Here is a 22,375-nt window from a genome sequence, read left to right on the forward strand (position 1 = left end):
ATATACACTAGTAAGACTTTGGTGCTCCAACCAAGTATTAGTGAGAGAAAATTATGTGAATGGCATAGGTGTAAGAAAAAAAGCAGTGAGTATGCTAATCTGTTATTCTGTAACATCACATGTTAGTCTAGTGTAAGATGTGGTGCTCACTAAATTATTAAATTACCAATTGCAAAGCCATTTTCATAATCATAATTATATTCCAGGCACTGCTTCTGGGACAAATCCTCAAGTTGGCAATCAATGTCATCAACATCACTGCAAAACGTAGGAACCTGAAAACATAAGGGTATAAATATTAGAACAATTTAGCCTAAATTATCCTGCCATACATTTATATAAACAAAAGCAAGCTGAAAAAGAGATGAAGCTACAATGGGGTATACTCCTATTGCTATTACACATAAAGATAGTAATAGAACATATTTATTGTGTTTCATCTTGATTGAGAGTTTGGTGAATGGTGTCCTTATCATTGCACATCATTTCCAGCCTATTCCACTTGTAACTTTTTGATGATCGGAGACAAGGCTCTGTTTAAAATATCTAAGAAGGAAATCAGATTACTATTTCCCCATACCACCACCACATGGAGCAAGAGTGGTTAACATGGTCAAGTTCAAGGGGATGCTTAACTTTGGAGCTCAGACTTCTGCCTTTGACTCAGAGGATAGCAGCAGCACAAGGCACAAGACGTTGAGCCTTGGCATTGAGGAAATCTCCATTCAAAACCAACATGGTTTGCAAGGTCATTAGTCAATGACTGCACATGTCAGCATGTTTGGGTGAGGTTTTAATACCATATGAAGCATCAAGGTTGGTGCCTACTTATCATTCTGCCCATTACAGAAACTTCAGCTTATCTGATCCAGGGTTTTCTTACCCCTGTTAATATATACAGGTGTGAACCTAGTTAGCTGCTACTGCTCAATGAGGCATTGCAACCACTAAAGGAGACACTTTTACTTAATGTAGCAGGTTTTTATTTGCATCTGGTCTCTCCTGAGTACTCCTTTGTCTACATGTGCTCCTCCTCTTTTACAACCCATCACTTTCAGATGCTGTCACACCTCTCCACCAGCAAAAGCCTGCCAAACAAGAACTTTCCCCACTAAGGTCATCAAGTCAGAATTCTCCCCTTTTGTCCTCTTGACTGAGTCCCTTCATAGGCCTCCTTGTTGGGTATCTCCACTGCACATAGCTCTGCCCTGGGCCTAAACAGAGAGAATCCTCCTTTCCCAATTGTTACCTCTGGGTCCCACTCCAAGCCTGACATACCAAGAGTATCATTTGGTCACCATGTCACCTGTGTTTCCCACTGTCAGGCCCTCCACTGAGAGCGTCTCACTTGCCCTTCTTGCGCAAATACTGGATGACAAAATTGGTGCCACATACCTCTAGGAGCCTGGCTGATCATCCCCAGGCCGCTCAAACTCAGGGGCCATCTTGATAGCCAGCTGCTCAGCAGTGACTCATAAAACATCAACTTTGTTGAAAAGTCACAAATTGTAAATGCTAGCCACTCTCAAGGAGAAGGTAAAATAATGACAATGGCTATTTATATCATTATAAGATGGTGTCCATCGCAACAACTCTGAGAAATTAAATCCAAACAAATTACTTCACACTTAGTAGCTATGTTTCAGTGGTGTGCTGCTAATAAAATTACTGACAATCATTAAGTTGTATTAAACACAAAGGACTCCTACACTTTACAACCATCTAGGAATGGTGTACCCTACTTACTGGTGACTTTATAAATTATATAATAATGAAAGGTTAAAATAAACACATGCACAGTAATAGGAAGCCAAATAAACCACAAAGTATGTTATTAAGACTACTTTACAACCATGTTTGGCCCATTTACACGTAACTTCAATTCAGCACAGTGAACACATACGACTGTAGAAACAGCAATGCAAATATTATAAAAGAATAACACCCAATTGACCATTATACGATCCATGGCTGTCTGACTGTCATGTCTCAAAACTCAAATAAAGAAATACTATCCCACCCTGATGATGATTATTATAATATTATTTGTAATAAAATAAACCACTAAATTAAAAAAATGAAAATTAGAAATGGATTTCAGTAATTCAAAAGAATCATCATTTAAACAAATTTGAAAAAACTAAAACATACAAAACTTATATTTATGTAAAAGGGTCAGCACCAGGAGAGGAGTTTGTATCATTATGCCATGGACAGCAATAGTACAGCAAACATTACCATTTTTGAATTAGGGATACCATATTCCTAGAGATGTGTGCAATCCTGCCATGGATGCCTACCCAACATCAAGCATTACAACTAGTATGATAGAGCCAGTATTACACAAGGAATGGTTATCCCCAGGGTTTAGAACCACACAATATGAAAGAATTACTCCATTATGCAGTTCCGAACCATCCATCCATTGGTGCCTACAGTATGCCAATAATTACCACACATATACCTGGATCAACACTGTACCCCTGCTGGTCTCAGGCCAACATATCACACAGACAGACACACCCATATTACTTTGCAGAAACACACACACACACACTTATGCATACCAGCAATCAATTCTAGTTTTATAGACTTACCCTTCTGTAAAGCGGTGCATTCAGGCTCCATCACATTTGCTCTCTCAGACTCTGCTCCTCAAGCTCCCAGTTCCTGCCACATAAAAGGCACTGTGCACATACACAACACTATGATTCACAGCACAGGGTCTGTTATAAAACCAGTCACCATGCATACTGCAGCACATGGATATTGACTCTATTACAGGCCCTGCACTGCCAATCGCAAGCTGTCATTTATATTACAGTACTGCTGAAGAGGAGAAGGTCTTCCTTTTTGGCCACATCCCTCCAACAGAGTACTCACTTATGTGTCATAACTTGTAGCCAATACAAACTTTAAATGGTAGATTGATCAACAGTCATGCATGGTTTATTTTTACCTTCACTCCATGTGAGGATCTATATGTTGTTGCCTCAGTGAGGCAGCGCTGCACAATTTCAAACCATTGCAGTGACAAGGAAAAAAGCAGGGGGGCACACACCAAACAGCCTCTTAGGATAGCCATCACTGTGTTTAACTACTATCCTGAGTGCCACACGTAAGTGTGAAGTGCACCACACAATCAGAATTCCACAGAAAATTAGTCCATTCTTTCCATATTGTGTCCCAGGTAATCTTTATTTTTTATAGGAATGACATAGAACAGCCAACGCGTTTCGTCAACTACATGTGGACTTCATCAGGGCATGATTATTATCTCTTAGAACATTGAAGTCAAAAGCGTGTCGACAATCATCCTACAGGACCATATAGATTTCCAGTATAAATATTGGCCTATTCTTCATTGGGTCCCCAAATATTTATGGGCAAGCAAGTCTCTTCCAGATTACTGTGCACACAACAGTGAAGCACATTGATACGTGCCGTCTCCTGCCTCATTAGCTGGCGTTTGACCGTGAGTTAACTTCCTGTATACAGCACATCCACTGCTCCCGCTGTTTCCTAGGAGCGATCAGAGGATCAGAAAAGTTCAACACGTGAATGTGAAGTGCACCGTACAATCAGAATTCAACAGAAAATTAGTCAGTTCTTTCCATATTGCATCCCAGTGTGGCAGTGTGCCGTGTGCACAGTAATCTGGAAGAAACTTGATTGGGCCCAATAAAGAATAGGCCAATATTTATACTGAAAATCTATATGGTACAATAGGATGATTGTCGACACGCTTTTGGCTTCAATATTCTAAGAGATAATAATCATGCCCTGATGAAGTTCACATGTAGTGAATGAAATGCGCTGGCTGTTCTATGTCATTCCTGTGAAAAATAAAGATGGCCTGTGACACAATATGGTGCATTTCACATTTACATGTTGAACTGTTCTGATCCAATGATCGCTCCTTGGAAACAGCAGGAGGAGTGGAGTACATGCAACGTTGCTCTCTGCAATTCACACTTGGACTTACTTTGGGGGATTAAGAGGGAGGTGTGACTGCTACATAGGCTCGCTGTTTTATTGTTTTGTATACTATCCTGAGTGCGGAGTCCCTGTTCTTGGAAAAGAGCATATGGCCAAAGAAGGTATCAGATAAAGTCTAAACCAGACTTTTTTAGGTGTAACATGAATATAGCAAATCATTCTGACATCAACATCAGTCTAGACAATAGACACAATCTACAAAGCCGCAATTGGACCTTTGTGATATATTATAGCTGCATCACAGATTTACAAATGGGCCGGAACAACACATGGCCTGGCAGCAAACATCAACCATGCATTACATGTTATATGTAGAAATTATAATAAAGGGTTACAGTAACTCTCATGTAGCTCTGCCCTGGTACAGGGTAAGACTTGCCCAGAGAGCATGAAAAAGCATAGATGTTTTAATGTGAATCAGAGATGTAACAGCTTATCTATCCCACAACTCCTGGCTATTTCAAGCACATATTTTGCATGGCTCACCTAGGTGTGCTCTTCATAAGTTGTGCAAATATTGCATAATTTGAACAAAAGCAACTGCACTTTGTGAATTTAGTAATACACACTTTGCACTTTTTTCCAACATCTGAGAGCATTTTGTTTTCACTGGATGAAAAATAATTTTGTGAATTTGGCCCTGTATTCCAAGGAACTGAAGTAAGAGGTCTAGAACTTTGAAGAGAGCAGTTCATAACATACCATTTTGCCAAGAGAACTCTGAAAAGCGTCAGCAAAGTTTTTCAGAAGGTTGGTGTCATCACATCTAGTTGCCTTATAAAGCATCTCATAGGACTTGTATCCATGGTTTGCAAAGCGTTTTACTGGAAAAAATAACAAGAAACAGGAATTCTTTGCTTATGTACAGTGTATTGATATACTTTTAATGCTCTCTGCCATGCCCATGAGACGCACATAAAATGCCAAATTAAGCAAGAGAAAGAAACCCCACCCTGAGAAGCATTTCAACACTTGTATTCGGTAGATCCCATCAACGCTAAACTGAGTAGACTTTGTATTGAAAATATATACTATGCTTGGAGTATTCTGATATATGTTATATTATGCACATATTTATAGTTTGCTAGTTGCAGAAGGAGATTAAAGGTATTGGGGTTAAGGCCAGTTGGGGCTGGTAATGTCTAAAAATGCCTTAAATACAGTGGATAGTGTTTGAGTTTATTAACATCATCCATCCATATATTTCCTGAATGTGTCAGCTTTACAGAATTTTATCTATGGAACATGTGAGGGACAGCCCTGTACACATATAATACTTTCTTTGGCTCCATGTTGCAGGTTGTGAACACAGTATCTTACTTTCGTCTACCAGATTATTCTGGGATCAGGACTACCTTGTCAGGCAAAGTGGTGTGGTGTTAGGGACTACTGGCTCGCAACTGCATTTGGAGTGTTTGATGGTGCTGAATCCATTGTGCCATTTTTCTTACACTCGGTGGCATGCACTGGTATTGCACATGGCCTATAATGACCAGGACTTTCTCTACCAGCCTTCCCATTCATTGTACTTGCACAGTTGATGACCCGGCTTGTGTGAGAGAGTCGGCGATCACCAGGATCTGATCCACTTAGGCAAATTCTCCTGATCAGGGATAAGAGTTTTATAAATGTATTAATGTGAGTTTCGCTTTCCACAGTGTAAACTCCCTACTATCCCAAAATTCATGGCTGTCTCAACACATTTACAACAAACTCTAACTATGGGTGAGAAAGTGTTAAATATTATAAGAATACTGTTTTTCATGTAACACACACTTCTTAAAAAAACAAAAGTCACATAAGAAATATGTATTGTAGTAAGCCACAATGCCACAATCCTGCCTTAAGATGTGCAGATAATTATAAATCCATGTTGACTTTTATCGCTTTATTATGGAAGCGGGATTATGTCGACAAATATACTGTGTGCTAAGCCTAATACTGTCGACCATGGATGCATCTGTTTACTAAACATGAATGCGTGAACACCTGCATAACAACCTTTCTCTATTATTCTGTTTTGGTCTAGTTGTGACGTTAAGACTCACCTGCATTTAAAATACATCGTCACTTTGCTATAATAAGTGATTGCACTGCATTTCTCATTAACAGTAATAAAACAACCATAACATTTCAAGTCCCACGACACTGCTCAAAGCCATGTAATCCACTGCTATAACCTTACTTCATTACAAAATATTTCCAGGTGCCAAACACAACCAGAACATGAAACCACTAATCCTATATCTCTAGACCGAGCATGCTATGTTATGTCAATTTGTTGAGGGCTCGAATCACCCATGGAGGTATCCAGGCGCTGAGCAGGTGTGTAGGAATCTGGCCCGGCCAGGTCTTCAGCTTCTTGTGAAATTCAAGTAGTGAGGGGGAGGCTTTGATGTGTTGTGGGAGGTCATTCCACAGTTTGGGTGTGTTGTATGAGAATAAGTAACCTCCTGCTCTGCTTTTGAGAATGTGGGGTGTGTGTGGAAGTGAGAGTGAGGTTGAGTGTAGGTGTCTGGATGGATTGTGAAAGGTATGCAGGTTAAATGTCATGTAAAGCTTTGTATGTGTGCATAAGGAGTTTGACCTGCTGTGAATGGGGAGCTAGTGAAGCTCTCTTAGGTGAGGTGACATGAGTGCTGCAGGGAAGGTTGAGAATGAGTCTAGCGGCAGTGTTCTGAATGCTCTGAAGTCTGTTTAGGAGCTGCTTGGAGATACAATGCCTTGTCATAGTCAAGTATGCTTGAGTGATGGTTTGTCTGGTGTTCTGTGGAAGCCATCTGAAGACCAGCAGGCAGATTTCTCTGCGTTGACCAGTGCCGTCATGTTGAGCTTGTCGTCCACGATGATCCTCAGATTTCTGGCATGGTCAGTTGGCATTGGTGAGGGTCCTAGTTCTGACGGCCCACAGGAGCCATTCCTCAGGGACTTCTGTTTCCCAAGACCAATACTTCTGATTGTCGGAGTTGAGTTCAAAGCAGTTGGTTCTCATTCAATATGCTACAAAGGTCATGCAGTTGATAAAGTTGGTTCTGGTGGTGGGTATCTTGTCTGTTAGGGAGAGCATGAGTTGGATGCTGTCTGCATAGGAGAAGATGGTTATGGCTTGGGATCTGCTCATGGTAGCCAGCGGGCTGAGAGATGATCCCTGGTAGACTCCTCATATAGGATTCTTGGCTTCAGATGTGAAAGGTGGCAGTCTGTCTCTTTAGGTTCTTTCCTTGAGAAAGGAGCAGATGGTTCTTGAATGCCAATCTCAAGAGACTTCCGAGGAGTATGTTGTGGGAGACTGTGTTGAATGCTGCGGAGGGGTTGAGCAGGATGATGGTCACTGTTCCTCTTTGCTCTAGGGTGGTTCTGATGTCATCAGTGACTGTGATGAGTGCAGTTTCTGTGCTGTGGTTCTTTCTGAAGCCTGATTGTGTGTTGTCCAGTAGATGGTGGTGCTCAAGGCGGCTTGTGAGTTGTTTGTTGATGGTCTTTTCGATCACTATTGTTGGGTAGAGAAGCAAGGAGAAAGGACGGAACATAGAATTGGCTTAGGTCAGCTGAAGGTTTCTTGAGGAGGACATTCACCACTGCATGCTTCCAAGCATCTGGGAAATTGGGGGAGGTGATAAAGGTGTTCAGGATGTGGATGAATGCTGTGCTGATTGGTGATGTGCCGTGGTTGTAGATGTGGTGGCGGCATTGTAACTTTGGGGTACCAGAGTGGACGGTTTGCCTAATTGTAGCTGTTTCTTCACTAGTGAAGGTCTTCATGTTGTTTTCTTGATTGGTGATAGGCAGGTTGGCGATGAGCTGTCAAAGAAACAGATAGTTCTTAAGTAGGGGTGACGCTGTTGACATATGCCTTCGGTGTGCAGAAATCTTTGATAATCTAGAAGTTTCATTTTCTGCTGTTAGAGCTCCCTTTGATGTGTTCAGCTAGCCCAAGAGTATAAATTTACCTTTGTAGTTATGCTAATTGAGAGACTGTTTGGATGGGCATGGCTGGGGAAAGTTGCCACTGTGAATTGATTCACACAAATTGCTTGTTTTTTAGCAGCTGAATGTTCTGTCAGAGAAAGATTCTGAGACTGGAAGAAAGCTAGATTAAATCCAAATGTATGGCAGTGGGTGGGCATTGAAAGGGAAGGTGTAGGAACAGGGCAGGGCACATGTTCGTGTTTGGGTTGGTGGAGTGGGCTGGACCATTTTGCTGATACACTTATCAGACCGACTGATACCTGTAAGTGCAAACTACTGCACCAAAATCATATCCTCGTCAAAGCGTTGACTCAAGAGCACCAAGATGATATACCTTAGAACCATGGTTTGTGTAATGACATGACACAGTTGGGACTCACTGCACACTGAGAATCAATATGCCCTTAAAATTGAGTCAAAATTATGTTCTCGCTAAATCATCATCTTTCACCTCCGTTATCATTGTGAAGACAGAAGTATAGGGCTGGCAGGCAGAGTGGAATTGTTGCATTTAAAACAAGTATTACAAATCACAGGGGTGGGTAATGAATGTTTTCTAAGCTCAATGAAATATTATCTAGGATGAAAGAAGAAAACAATGTTTTTTCTTCACAAATGAATTTGGATCAAGTGACAGAGACAGAAATTTACAATCATCATGTGCTACTCACAGAAATCAATAGGTGTATGAGTTTAGAAATATGTGTATGAGTCTAGAAAAAAACATATTCTGTCATAATGTGGGTTACAAATAAGGGGCCCGATTCACAGAACAAACTTAAGACAAAATCCTAAACTTAGTACCATTAAGGTATTCACAGAATGCACTTACTACTTCTGGTATTCACAGAATGAACTTACTACTTTTGCGATTCACAGAATAAACTTACTACTTTTGCTATTCACAGAATGGATTTAAGACTACTAACTTTACGTCCGCACTCGGGCCGGAAATTCCGGGCCGGAGGCGGAGCTTCCGGCCCGGAGGCGGACCTCTGGGCCGGAAGCCCCGCCTCCGGACCGGAAGCCCCGCCTCCGGACCGGAAGCCCCGCCTCCGGACCGGAAGCTCCGCCTCCGGGCCGGAATTTCCAGCCCGAGTGCGGACGTAAAGTTAGTAGTCTTAAATCCATTCTGTGAATAGCAAAAGTAGTAAGTTTATTCTGTGAATCGCAAAAGTAGTAAGTTCATTCTGTGAATACCAGAAGTAGTAAGTGCATTCTGTGAATACCAAAATGGTACTAAGTTTAGGATTTTGTCTTAAGTTTGTTCTGTGAATCGGGCCCGCAGTGTTTCCATGTATATGCTGATGAATTTTTGTTTGACAATTTGAACGTAATACCCGAATATCAAATCATATTATACCCTGCAGAAACTATCATAAAATCTCAATATTTTCGACAACATTGGCGAAAGCCTAACAATAATTTCAATTTAAATCTGTGGGATGATAAACTCACCCGAGCAGTCTGTCCAATCAGCGGGATGAGGTGGGGTCCAGATCCCATCTTCGTGGGCACAGTAGTAATTTTCTATAGACCCTTCAGTGACTGTGTAACCCATAGAACAAACCAGAGTACAGTTTGTGCTGGTTTTATCTTTTGTACACACAAACTCTCCATTGTCGGGAGTGAAGGGAGTCTCACAAGGGGAACCTGCATTAAAATATGCAATGTTTAATAGAAAATACAGAAACAAAGGTTGCCATTAATAGATAAATGTGTAAGGAAATGATGCGCTTAGTAGTTCCCTTATCACAATACAAAGGTTTTCAGTGAATGCTTTGGTAACGACTACAAAGGCCAACTGTAACATAAAGATCCAGTGGTCAGACCAAAGCCTTGATTTGCAAAAGTTAGTAGAAATAAATGTTACTTTTGAACTGCTGGGTCTATGTAATGTAACCCTTACTAGTGGTGTTATTGCTTTGGATGCTGCCGTTGCAGCAACATTGACCTCTTTGAGAGAATGGCAAGTCCTGCCACTCTCGTAACAGTAATAACTGCCTAGTTCTATCTGCTTATTGCTTAGAACAGTCTAAAGAAAATGTTTAGTAGGCGTGTGAACCAAGCATGCAAGTGCCTACAAAATTATGCAAATGTTTTTTTTTCCTTTTGTTTACCAATCTAAGCTGAGTTGGATCGGTAAACAAAGAGGAAAAAAAAGTGTTCAGGACATGCAAGGTGGATGGGAGAAGCAACATGGAGTGTGGGGGCTAGCAACACAGGGAGCAGGCATAAGCAACACGTGAGGTGCGAGTGGGTGAAGCAACACATGGGTGTGGGTGGGGGAAGCAACACAGAGCACAGTTGGGGAAAGAAACACAGAGAGTGCAGGTGTGGGGAAGCAACATTGTCTCCAAGGAGCAAACAGAAAGAGAGCAATGTGGAGAGAAAAGAAGCAAATAGATGAGAGACAACATAGAGCTGGGAGGGTGAAGCAAATGGACGAGAGAGCAAAGTAGAGCTGGGGAGAAAAGCACGTAGGTGAGAAAGTAATTAGGGACGGCCGAGAAGCACACACAATCAAATTTATCACAAAGGGAGTGGTGAGAAGCCCACAGGCAGAGAAGGAGCAACATGAGCACAGTGGAGTGGGAGAAGTACACAAGGGAGACAGCTGGAAAACACATGCATTCTTATAGAGTGCTTAAACAAAAAGTAGAAAGTAGCACCTGAAAAATGGCAGTGGAATACACAAGTAAAGTGTCCATGCTCCAGAAGAGGAACAAATACAAGAAGGGGAAGAAAGCCCACACAATCTAACAAATAAAAGGCTAGTAAATAAAAGTAACAAAAACAGCCAGCCAATCATACGCAAAGGGCGGGTTTTAAGTCATCTGTAGTCTGACAATATGTCTCCCAACAGACAGCGGATGTGTTGTCTATTAGGCACGACTTAAAAATGTATCACTCAATTAGTTACTACAACAACATTACAACTGCTGTTTAAATCTTAAAAACAATAACCAGTTTTTCAGACCTTCTAAACTGGTCTTCAGAAATGAACAATCATAAACAGAAGGGAACCTTTTTGGAAGCATGTTTATATTTTACACAGTTAGAGTTCATTACACCAAAAAAAGAATCTCCTTGTACGTTGCGAGACATTAGGAACAGTGGCTATCTTTGAAAGTGACTTACATTAAAACTTATATAAAATATTATGTACTAAATTAGTAGTTGTGTATTGGCATGTTTAATTTTGTACATTTGTTCTACGTATTTGTAGATATACTCATTTAATTGAATGAGCAAGAGACTTTGGGTTTGGCTCACAAAATTGTTGCAGGGAATTGCTATTGACTTACTAATTGAGTATGCCCCGGCTTACCCCTGAAATCCAGGAGTAAGCCAGGAGTACTACTAGACCTGGTAACACCTACTCATGCCATACACCAATCTTAGTGAACGAATCCCAAAGTATTTAAGCTTTTTGGCAATAGGTTAACAGTGACCATTATAAGGAATAAAATACCCTCTATCATATAAAAAGATATTGAAAGTCACCTTGGAGTTTCATGATCTTATAAAGGAACTCAGCTTAGCCTCAGTGACTTGCAATAAACGTATAATGTGGCAAATATTTCTTCATATATCTTCTGTGCCATAAAAACAGTTACATTTATAAACTTGTGGCTGCAAGATTAAATATTTGCCAAAAATATAATGCGCTATGAGCAATGCATTGGCTCCAGTTATAGTTTTTGAACCAGATTTGAAAGAGAAGGGCAGATATACAGTCCAGGAATTAGGAAATAATTTAATATGCATTTAAGAGTTTAAAATGTTAAAAGAAGTGTTATATGTATTGCATTATTTACTGAGGGAAGCAAGTTAATTCATAATTTAGAAGGTACACTAAAAAGTGTGTTAAATGTCAGATACATTAAACAATGTAATTTGGTAGGCTTTGTTCTCAGTTTTATATAATTATATACATACATACATAAATATATATTAAAGTGATATTTCTTTTTAAAGAGTGCTTATTTTACAGATGCAGCTAGACTAGGATACAATTATATATTATATATATCTATTTTATTATTGTAAGAGTAATTCAGAATAAAGGAACAATGACAAGCATGTGCGAGGTTAGAAAACGGTATATTACATTTATTTTTTCAAGCCCAGAATAAGTAATAAACTACTGTACCTCTGATGACGATGTGCATCTCACATGTCCTGTTGTTTCCAGATGGGTCAGTGGCTGTATACTGCACTATAGTTTCTCCAAGGGGGAAGACATCACCAGGTGAATGGCTTTTAGTTACAATAAGAGGGGATCCTAAAAAAGATAAACAACTGGCTCAAAAGAAGTATATTGGATTATTGATAACATGAACTAGTATGGATTAAAAATATTTCAAAATAGCAAAATAAACAATAAGGCATAAATTACAAAGGAGTGATCTGTCAGAGTGATGGAAGTATCGTTTAAGTAAACATTATTTCTTATTTAATTTCATAAAAGTTATGAACGGCTAGAAAAAATACAAAGCCAGGAGACAACTGATCCAACAACAATAAGACAACAATGTTGGAAACAGGAGGCTAGCAATATATAGAATTTACCAGGAGTAAAAAGGATGCCTTAAGATTCAATAAGCCATTTACACACATACCCTGCATGGTCTTCAACTTTACTATTAAATACTCAGTATTAATATTGCCATATCTCTGTCTCGGTCCATTTTGTATTCATTTACTGCTTTTGTCTCCTGCTAGGAGCCTGCTTCATGCAAACTCTGCTCTGGTTTATCAAGACCACAGCCACGTGTTATTCCTGACATAATCAGACACTGTCATTGCTGGAATATGATTGAATATCTCAAGTTTTTGGATGTACATATTTGGGGATTCATGTATACTTGAAACCTTGCTTCATGGTGATTAAGGCATCTTAAAGGACTTTTTTATCCGTTGCTTGGTTGTCATTGATTGTCTTCTAATGGCTGTGCCATTAAGCTCTCTGATGTGGTTTGTAGGTCTTTGTATTGATGGCACAACTGCACTTTTATTGTTGTTAGGTGTAATGCAAACATTCCTAGTTTGGTTTAATTGTTCTTCCATTTGATAGGCAAATTAGGATTTTATTTTTACTTTATAACCATAGGTTGGGATGAGGTATTGGGATTTTCTTGAATTACGATAATCAGGGGTAGCGCCTGCCAATTGCCTTGTCCATAAAATACATTTCTTGGGTGTGAACCTTTTAAATAATGTTCCATTTTCCCAATTGACTGTATTATATCGCGTTCATGGCGTGGACAAAATACCACGCTTTTGACAATGCAGAAAAGGTTAGCCCATGTTTTGCTCTTGTTTGATATTCTAAGGGGGCAGATTTATCAAAATTTCACACATAGCAGCAACACAACTTGAAGTACTGAGTTGCATGACATGGGGAGAGCAGAAATGCACCATATATTTTAAGATATGGAACATTCCTGCCTTCTCCCTGCATTTGGTGCACTGTGTGCAGCCTAGCACTAATGCAGGCAGCATTGTGTCATGGTGCAAGACCTCCTGTGTTACAGGCAGGATTGTTTTGTGTAGGCAAGGACACCTTCCTGAACAAAAGCAATCTTTTGAGGCATTTTCCTCTTCTACCTGTGCTGCATAATGGCGCTCACATAGCAAGAGGAAATGACGAGGAGAAATAAAGACTATTTTGATGCAATCCCAGTTTAACTAACTTTAGTAATTTCTTCAAAATCCATGGGTGGATGCATGGAAAAACACATGCTCAAACCTTGGAACACCTTCCCAAATCAAAATAAACAAGGCAGCAATTTGCGCTACCTTGTGTTACTCTAGATTTACTAAGCCACACAGAGCCACGCAAGGACGCCTTGCGTGGCTTAGTAAATCCCATTTAAGGGCTCGTGTTGGCTTGCATCACTTTGTATGATGCAAGGGCAACGTAAACCCTTTGTAAATCTGGGCTTTAGTGTTTATTCTGTCTCAGTAAATTGCTATGGCTTATTTATTGTCACATTCATTGCACATTCTGTCCCATAACTTGGTGAGGATGTAGAATTTCTTCACATGTGATAACTTGAGTCTACCTTCCTACTTTTGTGTAGGTTACCTGGCTATGTTGAAGGAAAATGAATCAGTATCACACCGCCTTAATTTTAAAATGACTGTATAATGTCACTAAGTGGAAAAACACACAACATTTGAGTAAACCTAATACCTCCATATTGGTCCAGAGCAGGGACAGGGTATGGAAATAAGGAATAAATATATGGTGGAAAGACAAAGATTCATCGAGATTCAAGGTTTGTGCTATGGATTCCTAAAAAGGTTTGCCTTCATCAATGCTTTAATATTGCAAGGGATCAACCCCAGCAGCCTAAAAGTAGGCCTCATCGCTTTTATTCTAAAGAAATCTAACAGTGATCTAGACACTGAGGACAATTTCAGACTCAACAACAGTGTCCCTTGGCTGGATAAAGCGATTGAGAAATGTGTCTCCATCAAAATAAAACATAAATATACGTGAAAATGCATTACTATCTCCAATCCATTGACACCAAAAAAAACAATGCTGATACTTCAGGATTTTCACCTTTTCTTCTTGGAGGAGCTTCCATTAATGCCAGCCAAAAGTCCAGAACATGAGTGGCACCTCTTGGGGATTAGGGCTCACTCCAGTAGAGGCCAGCAGCAGGGCTCAGGCAGGTCCAGGACGATCCAGTTGCAGCTGGTCAGCTGGACAGTTGCAGGGAAGCCTCTGAAGCCTGGTGTGTCTTTATAGCTCACACAGGAGGTCAGCCACCTAACTATTTCTGGGAGCAAGGCAAGCAGCTCTATAGACGGCAATGCTGTCCTTCAAGCAGTAGGGCAGTCATTCTTCTGAATCTTCCACAGGTCCAAAAGTGTTTTAAAGAGTGGTTGTGAAGGTCGTTTTTTTTATACCTGGTGCCACCCTTTGTGAATGTCGGGGGCGGGGGGAATCTCTGTCCTATCGCCAACACTGGTTCTGGATAGTACTTTCCTTTCCCTTATCAAGGCTCCAAATTGTCTGGGATTAAAAAGGCTGGGTATACCACGTGTCAGTTTCCTTTGTGTGTGCAGTAGGCAGAGACCTTGGAAGTTAAGTGAGGCATGGTACAGCCCTTCCGCAGCTATCCTGTCAGGATGGCCCATCATGTCCTCACCGGAGCACCCTTTGTCTCACTGTCTATGCAGTGGTGTAACATTACCCCAGTGGTGCGGGGGGCCTGACCTCCAGGGGGCCCCCTCTGGCACTTTGCAAGGGCAGCAGGCCCATGCACAGAGAGCTCCTGACTGGGTCCAGAGTTTGGGGGTCCCCTCCATGTACTTTGCAGGTGGGCTCACGTTTTGTTACACCACTGTGTCTGGGAGTAATACACAAATCTCAATGGCAGAGCCATTCTGAGTCATATGACCCTGGACTCTGGCAGAAAGTCACCGTTGGTTAGGACAAGACGACGTGTTCTGTATCTGGTCGGGACAAGAAGATGGGTTACTGGAGTTCCTTAACTGGCTCAACCATCAGGATGCTAGCCTCAGGTTTACTTGGAATTACAGCAGCCAGACGGCAGTATACCTTGATGTGGATATTTATGTAGATGGGGACACACTATGTTCCAGAGTACATCAAAAACCTACGGATAAGAACTCACTTTTGTCTTACAACTCTTTCCATCCCAGAGCCCTTAAAGATAATCTTCCCGTGGGGCAGTTCCTTCGGTATTGAAGGAACTGTTCCTCCACCGCAGCATTCCTTGATCAATCAGAAGGATTATGTGCTAAGCTTGAGATGAGGCAGTATCCTCGCAAAATTATCAGGCAAGCTAGAAAAAGAGCGATTAACACACCAAGGAGTGTATTGCTCCTGAAAAATGAAAAAACAAAAGACGAGTGTTTGCCCGTGGTCATGACGTTTGATCCTCTAGCAAAACGGATCCGTCAGACTATACGCAAGCATTGGGCACTATTGTCAACTAAAGACTTCACCATGCCTCCCCCCAGGTTTGCCTTTAAAAGATCTAGCAACTTAAGGGATAAACTTGTACACACACGGGTAGAAGTGTTACAAAAACCAACAGAGTCAACAATCCTTCCAGGGCACTATCCGTTTGGATCATGCTCTGTGTGTGGACTTACCAAGAAGACACTGAATATTGCTTTGAACTCAGGAAAGATCTGGTACCTGAGACGTTTCAGTAACTGTAACACCGCGAATGTGGTATATAGATTGACTTGCCAATGCGGCCTTCAATATATAGGTCTCACGACGCGGAAGGTGAAGGTTAGAATGCAGGAACATCTGAGTACGATCAGAGCAGGCAAACTAACCACTAAACTGGTGCAACATTGCCACGAAACTAACCATACTTTTATGTGGGTGGTACTTGAGAAAATAATAGGTAACCCCCAAAATGTCGAGGATCTGCTGGTCTCGAAAGAAGCACGATGGATTTTTCAGGAAAAGTGCGATCAAAGTGGGTTAAACGACCAAATTGAATGGAACAAGGCAAAACATTAAGCTGTAGAGTATCCCCCCTCCCTGTTAGGGTGCTGCTGGTGTAAGCAAGAGACAGTATTATCTATTTTTGCTTGTAATATGACAGCTCCCGTATAAAAGGACATGAATACGACATCAGAGAACATCGGGTAGCTAGTGATGGGTCCATCTAAAATCCAGCATAGATGGATTGGTATGATAACTACATCAGTTGTGTGCTTAATATTCCTCCAATATATAAGGTTCCCCTTGAGAAAAGAACAATATAAATAAATAGAGCCCAACGATATGATAGTGCATTTTGGGTTTAAAATCAGAAATAACTATTTACCTGTAAGAAGGGATTTGGCTTAACATCCCCTTTTTAAGATGGCGCCCACAGGAGGTGGCGACGCTGACTATGAGGGAGAGTGTTACATGCCAACATATTTAGAAGGGTTAACAGGCTCGTGTTTTTTTCTTTGAGGAATATTGTGTAAACACACTGTACCGTGGGTGGGTTATGAAAGCACCACCTGAGTAAGAACGTGACGAATAGCAGTATAAAGAGTAGAAACCACCCACTTGTGGAAAGAAAGTTAGATAATTCACCCCAATCCAAGATGGCGCCCACGGTTATGACGCGGGGACGTTGCCGTCTCCCCCCGAAAGATTCAAAACAGAGGCGGAGAGTGAACACCGCTAACCGGTGGAGAAAAGGAGCTCCGTGAGGCCTGGGGTGGTAAGGAGGAATGACTTAAAAGGAGGGTGTTGTGTTTCTAACATCTTTAAGTCTGTGAACATCTGTTATATCTCCAAAACTGCTAATAAGTCCGTTGTGCTAAAAGTAGTATGAGGGGGTTTGTTAATGGAGCAGATGATTAAGACTCGGTTAAATAGGAGTGTGATGAGCAAAGAGTGGGCTCCATTTCCCATTACCAGAGAGTAGCATAGAGTAACTGCTCAGAATTACGCAACATAATCAAAATGAAGTGTTGAGGCCCCATGTAGCTCAGTTAGAACTCAGTGCAGCGAGTGCTAGATAGAGAATACAATGAGGGCCACAGGGACTAATGAGAAACCCCATTACTTCCAGATTTGCATTACAGCTGAATGCTGATCTACTGCGAGGACTCACATATGGAGCTCGTGTTGTGACCTGTACAAGTGAGCTGGTACATGGATCTATGGCTCAATAAGGGTAAAGAGAAAATCAGAGCCTGAGATGCAAGTAGATCCATTAGAGAAGAAGTGGCAATGTAATGAGAATTATGTGTGTTGTGTGTTTTTACTTCTGGCAGTCCCCGAATGAAAGGCTAAGAGGTGTCCCCGACTGGTGCCAAGCGACTGTATTTGCCCTGAAGAAATCGCTACAAATATTTTGGCGATGAAACATGTTGGCATAATACTATGGTATGCATATTAAGCAACCTTTTTAAGGTTTGAATTGGGTGCACATATAAGGAGGAATAAAGTTGGTCCTATAGAAAGTGCATCCCTTTCATTTTTTAACTTCACTTTTCAGTCGCATCTTGGTATGTGATTATTTCACTATTTATCTTCACATTTTGGGTTTAACCTTGTGGACTCTGTATTTATTATTTTTTGGGGCAAGATGACAACCGATGATGATAAAAGTGGGCAGAGCTGGTGAGTACCAATCAGCAAGCTCAATTGGTGTTGCGCACGTGAGGTGTCATCTTGTCCTCTCACATTTTTTCAAAGGATTGTAAAAAATACCTGGTGTAATTGACGTGGGGGTTTTTACACTGAGAAGGTCATTAGTGGGGATTGCCATAAGTAAAACTTTTTAGTAAATTGGTTTATAAAAATTAAAAAATTAAAAAATTGAAGGTGAACGGCTGTTGGTGACTACCTCAGATTGATAAAGGAGAGGAGTACAAAATACCTTAAGACATAGGGATTTGAACCACAGTTTATTGTGACTATACCTTCTTAGACCCAGTCCTGTGTATATGAATATTGATTGAGAGGAGGGCGACTTGGGTTTATTTCCCTCTATAGCTCCTTATTCTTTGCATAGGACAAGACAATACCTACTTTCTTAAAGCAGCATGTTCGCAATTGTAACTTAAAATTTGACAACCATTAACCCCTTCCCTGCTCATGACGGAAGCACTCCGTCATGAGCCACGGTTGCGCTGTGCTCATGACGGAGTGGTTCCGTCATGCTGCGGCCGTTTGCCGCCGCTCCGCCCACGCGGCGCTAATTCCCCGCCTGTGCGGGCGATTAGCGCAGTGGGCGGAGACGTGACGGAACCATTCCGTCATGAGCACAGCTCAACTGTGGCTCGTGACGGAGCGGTTCCGTCTCAAGCACAGCGCCAACGCGCTGCCCCCAAACCCCCCCCCCAGCGCCGCGGCGGAATTCCTGCCGCGGCGAAGGGGTTAAAGAAGTCTAAATCACAATTCATTTGAAGGTAACCAGCATATCTCTATCCACTCCCAATCCAAAGATAGCAGTTATTAAATTGTTAAATGTAAATGTGAGGTAGTGCAGTATTCCCTAATGAAGAGTTAGACCTTGCAGTGGTGAAAAATGAATTTGGGAGCTTTTCACTACCAGGACATGTAAAAATTCAATATACATGCCCCACTTAGCCCAAGTTAATGGGTCTGTTTTATATACATCTGCAAGGAAACCTTGTGGACGGGGTGCTTTAACTTTTGATAGTGTTGCAATAGCCCTTATCAACTCACCCTCAGAAAAAGTCAGTACAAATTCACCACTGGCGAGTGCCGGATCTGGGCACTGTACCTCATCTGCTACATTACCATAAATACTTTGAAAATGGCCAGATTTCTGGGGCAATAGTGCGCGCAATCATGCTATTAGTAGACCCCCCCAAAAAAGAGCTGATTGTTAATCTCAAAGAATTTACTACTGTTGTTCAAGAAATTAATCTGGAGGAGATCCTCTCAGGCCCGCTCCCTAATTTCTTTCTTTTCACTACCAGGGATTGTTTATAGATCTTCCTCAACCAAAAGATTTCAAAACTGTCCCTGGGGTTTTGCTTAAAGGCCCTCATCAAATTCTGGGCTTTTGAACAATTCTGGTCAAACCATATTTCCCTGGGTTAAACGACCAAATTGAATGGAACAAGGCAAAACATTAAGCTGTAGAGTATCCCCCCTCCCTGTTAGGGTGCTGCTGGTGTAAGCAAGAGACAGTATTAGCTATTTTTGCTTGTAATATGACAGCTCCCGTATAAAAGGACATGAATACGACATCAGAGAACATCGGGTAGCTAGTGATGGGTCCATCTAAAATCCAGCATAGATGGATTGGTATGATAACTACATCAGTTGTGTGCTTAATATTCCTCCAATATATAAGGTTCCCCTTGAGAAAAGAACAATATAAATAAATAGAGCCCAACGATATGATAGTGCATTTTGGGACTAAAATCAGAAATAACTATTTACCTGTAAGAAGGGATTTGGCTTAACATCCCCTTTTTAAGATGGCGCCCACAGGAGGTGGCGACGCTGACTATGAGGGAGAGTGTTACATGCCAACATATTTAGAAGGGTTAACAGGTTCGTTTATTTAGGAATCTTGTAGAAAGGAATTTGGCTTAATACCCCTTTTTAAGATGGCGCCCACAGGTTGTGGCGACGCTGACTATGAAGGAGGATGTTATATGCCAATACACGAGAAGTGTTAACAGGCTCGTGTTTTTTTCTTTGAGGAATATTGTGTAAACACACTGTACCGTGGGTGGGTTATGAAAGCACCACTGAATAAGAACATGACGAATAGCAGTATAAAGAGTAGAAACCACCCACTTGTGGAAAGAAAGTTAGATAATTCACCCCAATCCAAGATGGCGCCCACGGTTATGACGCGGGGACGTTGCCGTCTCCCCGCGAAAGATTCAAAACAGAGGCGGAGAGAGAACACCGCTAACCGGTGGAGAAAAGGAGCTCCGTGAGGCCTGGGGTGGTAAGGAGGAATGACTTAAAAGGAGGGTGTTGTGTTTCTAACATCTTTAAGTCTGTGAACATCTGTTATATCTCCCAAACTGCTAATAAGTCCGTTTTGCTAAAAGTAGTATGAGGGGGTTTGTTAATGGAGCAGATGATTAAGACTCGGTTAAATAGGAGTGTGATGAGCAAAGAGTGGGCTCCATTTCCCATTACCAGAGAGTAGCATAGAGTAACTGCTCAGAATTACGCAACATAATCAAAATGAAGTGTTGAGGCCCCATGTAGCTCAGTTAGAACTCGGTGCAGCGAGTGCTAGATAGAGAATACAATGAGGGCCACAGGGACTAATGAGAAACCCCATTACTTCCAGATTTGCATTACAGCTGAATGCGGATCTACTGCAAGGACTCACATATGGAGCTCGTGTTGTGACCTGTACAAGTGAGCTGGTACATGGATCTATGGCTCAATAAGGGTAAAGAGAAAATCAGAGTGTGAGATGCAAGTAGATCCATTAGAGAAGAAGTGGCAATGTAGTGAGAATTATGTGTGTTGTGTGTTTTTACTTCTGGCAGTCCCCGAATGAAAGGCTAAGAGGTGTCCCCGACTGGTGCCAAGCGACTGTATTTGCCCTGAAGAAATCGCTACAATTATTTTGGCGATGAAACATGTTGGCATAATACTATGGTATGCATATTAAGCAACCTTTTTAAGGTTTGAATTGGGTGCACATATAAGGAGGAATAAAGTTGGTCCTATAGAAAGTGCATCCCTTTCATTTTTTAACTTCACTTTTCAGTCGCATCTTGGTATGTGATTATTTCACTATTTACCTTCACATTTTGGGTTTAACCTTGTGGACACTGTATTTATTATTTTTTTGGGGCAAGATGACAACCGATGATGATAAAAGTGGGCAGAGCTGGTGAGTACCAATCAGCAAGCTCAATTGGTGTTGCGCACGTGAGGTGTCATCTTGTCCTCTCACATTTTTTCAAAGGATTGTAAAAAATACCTGGTGTAATTGACGTGGGGCTTTTTACACTGAGAAGGTCATTAGTGGGGATTGCCATAAGTAAAACATTTTAGTAAATTGGTTTATAAAAATTAAAAAATTAAAAAATTGAAGGTGAACGGCTGTTGGTGACTACCTCAGATTGATAAAGGAGACGAGTACAAAATACCTTAAGACATAGGGATTTGAACCACAGTTTATTGTGACTATTCCTTCCTAGACCCAGTCCTGTGTATATGAATATTGATTGAGAGGAGGGCGACTTGGGTTTATTTCCCTCTATAGCTCCTTATTGTTTGCATAGGACAAGACAATACCTACTTTCTTAAAGCAGCATGTTCGCAATTGTAACTTAAAATTTGACAACCATTAAAGAAGTCTAAATCACAATTCATTTGAAGGTAACCAGCATATCTCTATCCACTCCCAATCCAAAGATAGCAGTTATTAAATTTTTAAATGTTAATGTGAGGTAGTGCAGTATTCCCTAATGAAGAGTTAGACCTTGCAGTGGTGAAAAATGAATTTGGGAGCTTTTCACTACCAGAACATGTAAAAATTCAACATACATGCCCCACTTAGCCCAAGTTAATGGGTCTGTTTTATATACATCTGCAAGGAAACCTTGTGGACGGGGTGCTTTAACTTTTGATAGTGTTGCAATAGCCCTTATCAACTCACCCTCAGAAAAAGTCAGTACAAATTCACCACTGGCGAGTGCCGGATCTGGGCACTGTACCTCATCTGCTACATTACCATAAATACTTTGAAAATGGCCAGATTTCTGGGGCAATAGTGCGCGCAATCATGCTATTAGTAGACCCGCCAAAAAAGAGCTTATTGTTAATCTCAAAGAATTTACTACTGTTGTTCAAGAAATAAATCTGGAGGAGATCCTCTCAGGCCCGCTCCCTAATTTCTTTCTTTTAACTACCAGGGATTGTTTATAGATCTTCCTC

General features: G+C 41.2%; 1 protein-coding gene across 5 annotated transcripts in view; it reads right to left on the reverse strand.

Annotated features, from left to right (window-relative positions):
• The window catches only part of SVEP1 (sushi, von Willebrand factor type A, EGF and pentraxin domain containing 1), a 1,063,460-nt gene that overhangs the window by 485,591 nt on the left and 555,494 nt on the right, over window positions 1-22,375 (reverse strand). For all 5 annotated transcript variants that reach the window (XM_085641350.1, XM_085641349.1, XM_085641348.1 and 2 more), the window contains exons 11-14: window positions 12,125-12,256; window positions 9,427-9,621; window positions 4,702-4,823; window positions 167-275 (exon numbers count right to left, since the gene is read on the reverse strand). In XM_085641350.1, the coding sequence (XP_085497476.1) occupies window positions 167-275; window positions 4,702-4,823; window positions 9,427-9,621; window positions 12,125-12,256 (558 nt within the window). The remainder of the gene's footprint in view (window positions 1-166; window positions 276-4,701; window positions 4,824-9,426; window positions 9,622-12,124; window positions 12,257-22,375) is intronic.

The sequence above is a fragment of the Triturus cristatus genome, chromosome 2_2, assembly GCF_964204655.1.
Source record: "Triturus cristatus chromosome 2_2, aTriCri1.1, whole genome shotgun sequence".
Taxonomy (NCBI): domain Eukaryota; kingdom Metazoa; phylum Chordata; class Amphibia; order Caudata; family Salamandridae; genus Triturus; species Triturus cristatus.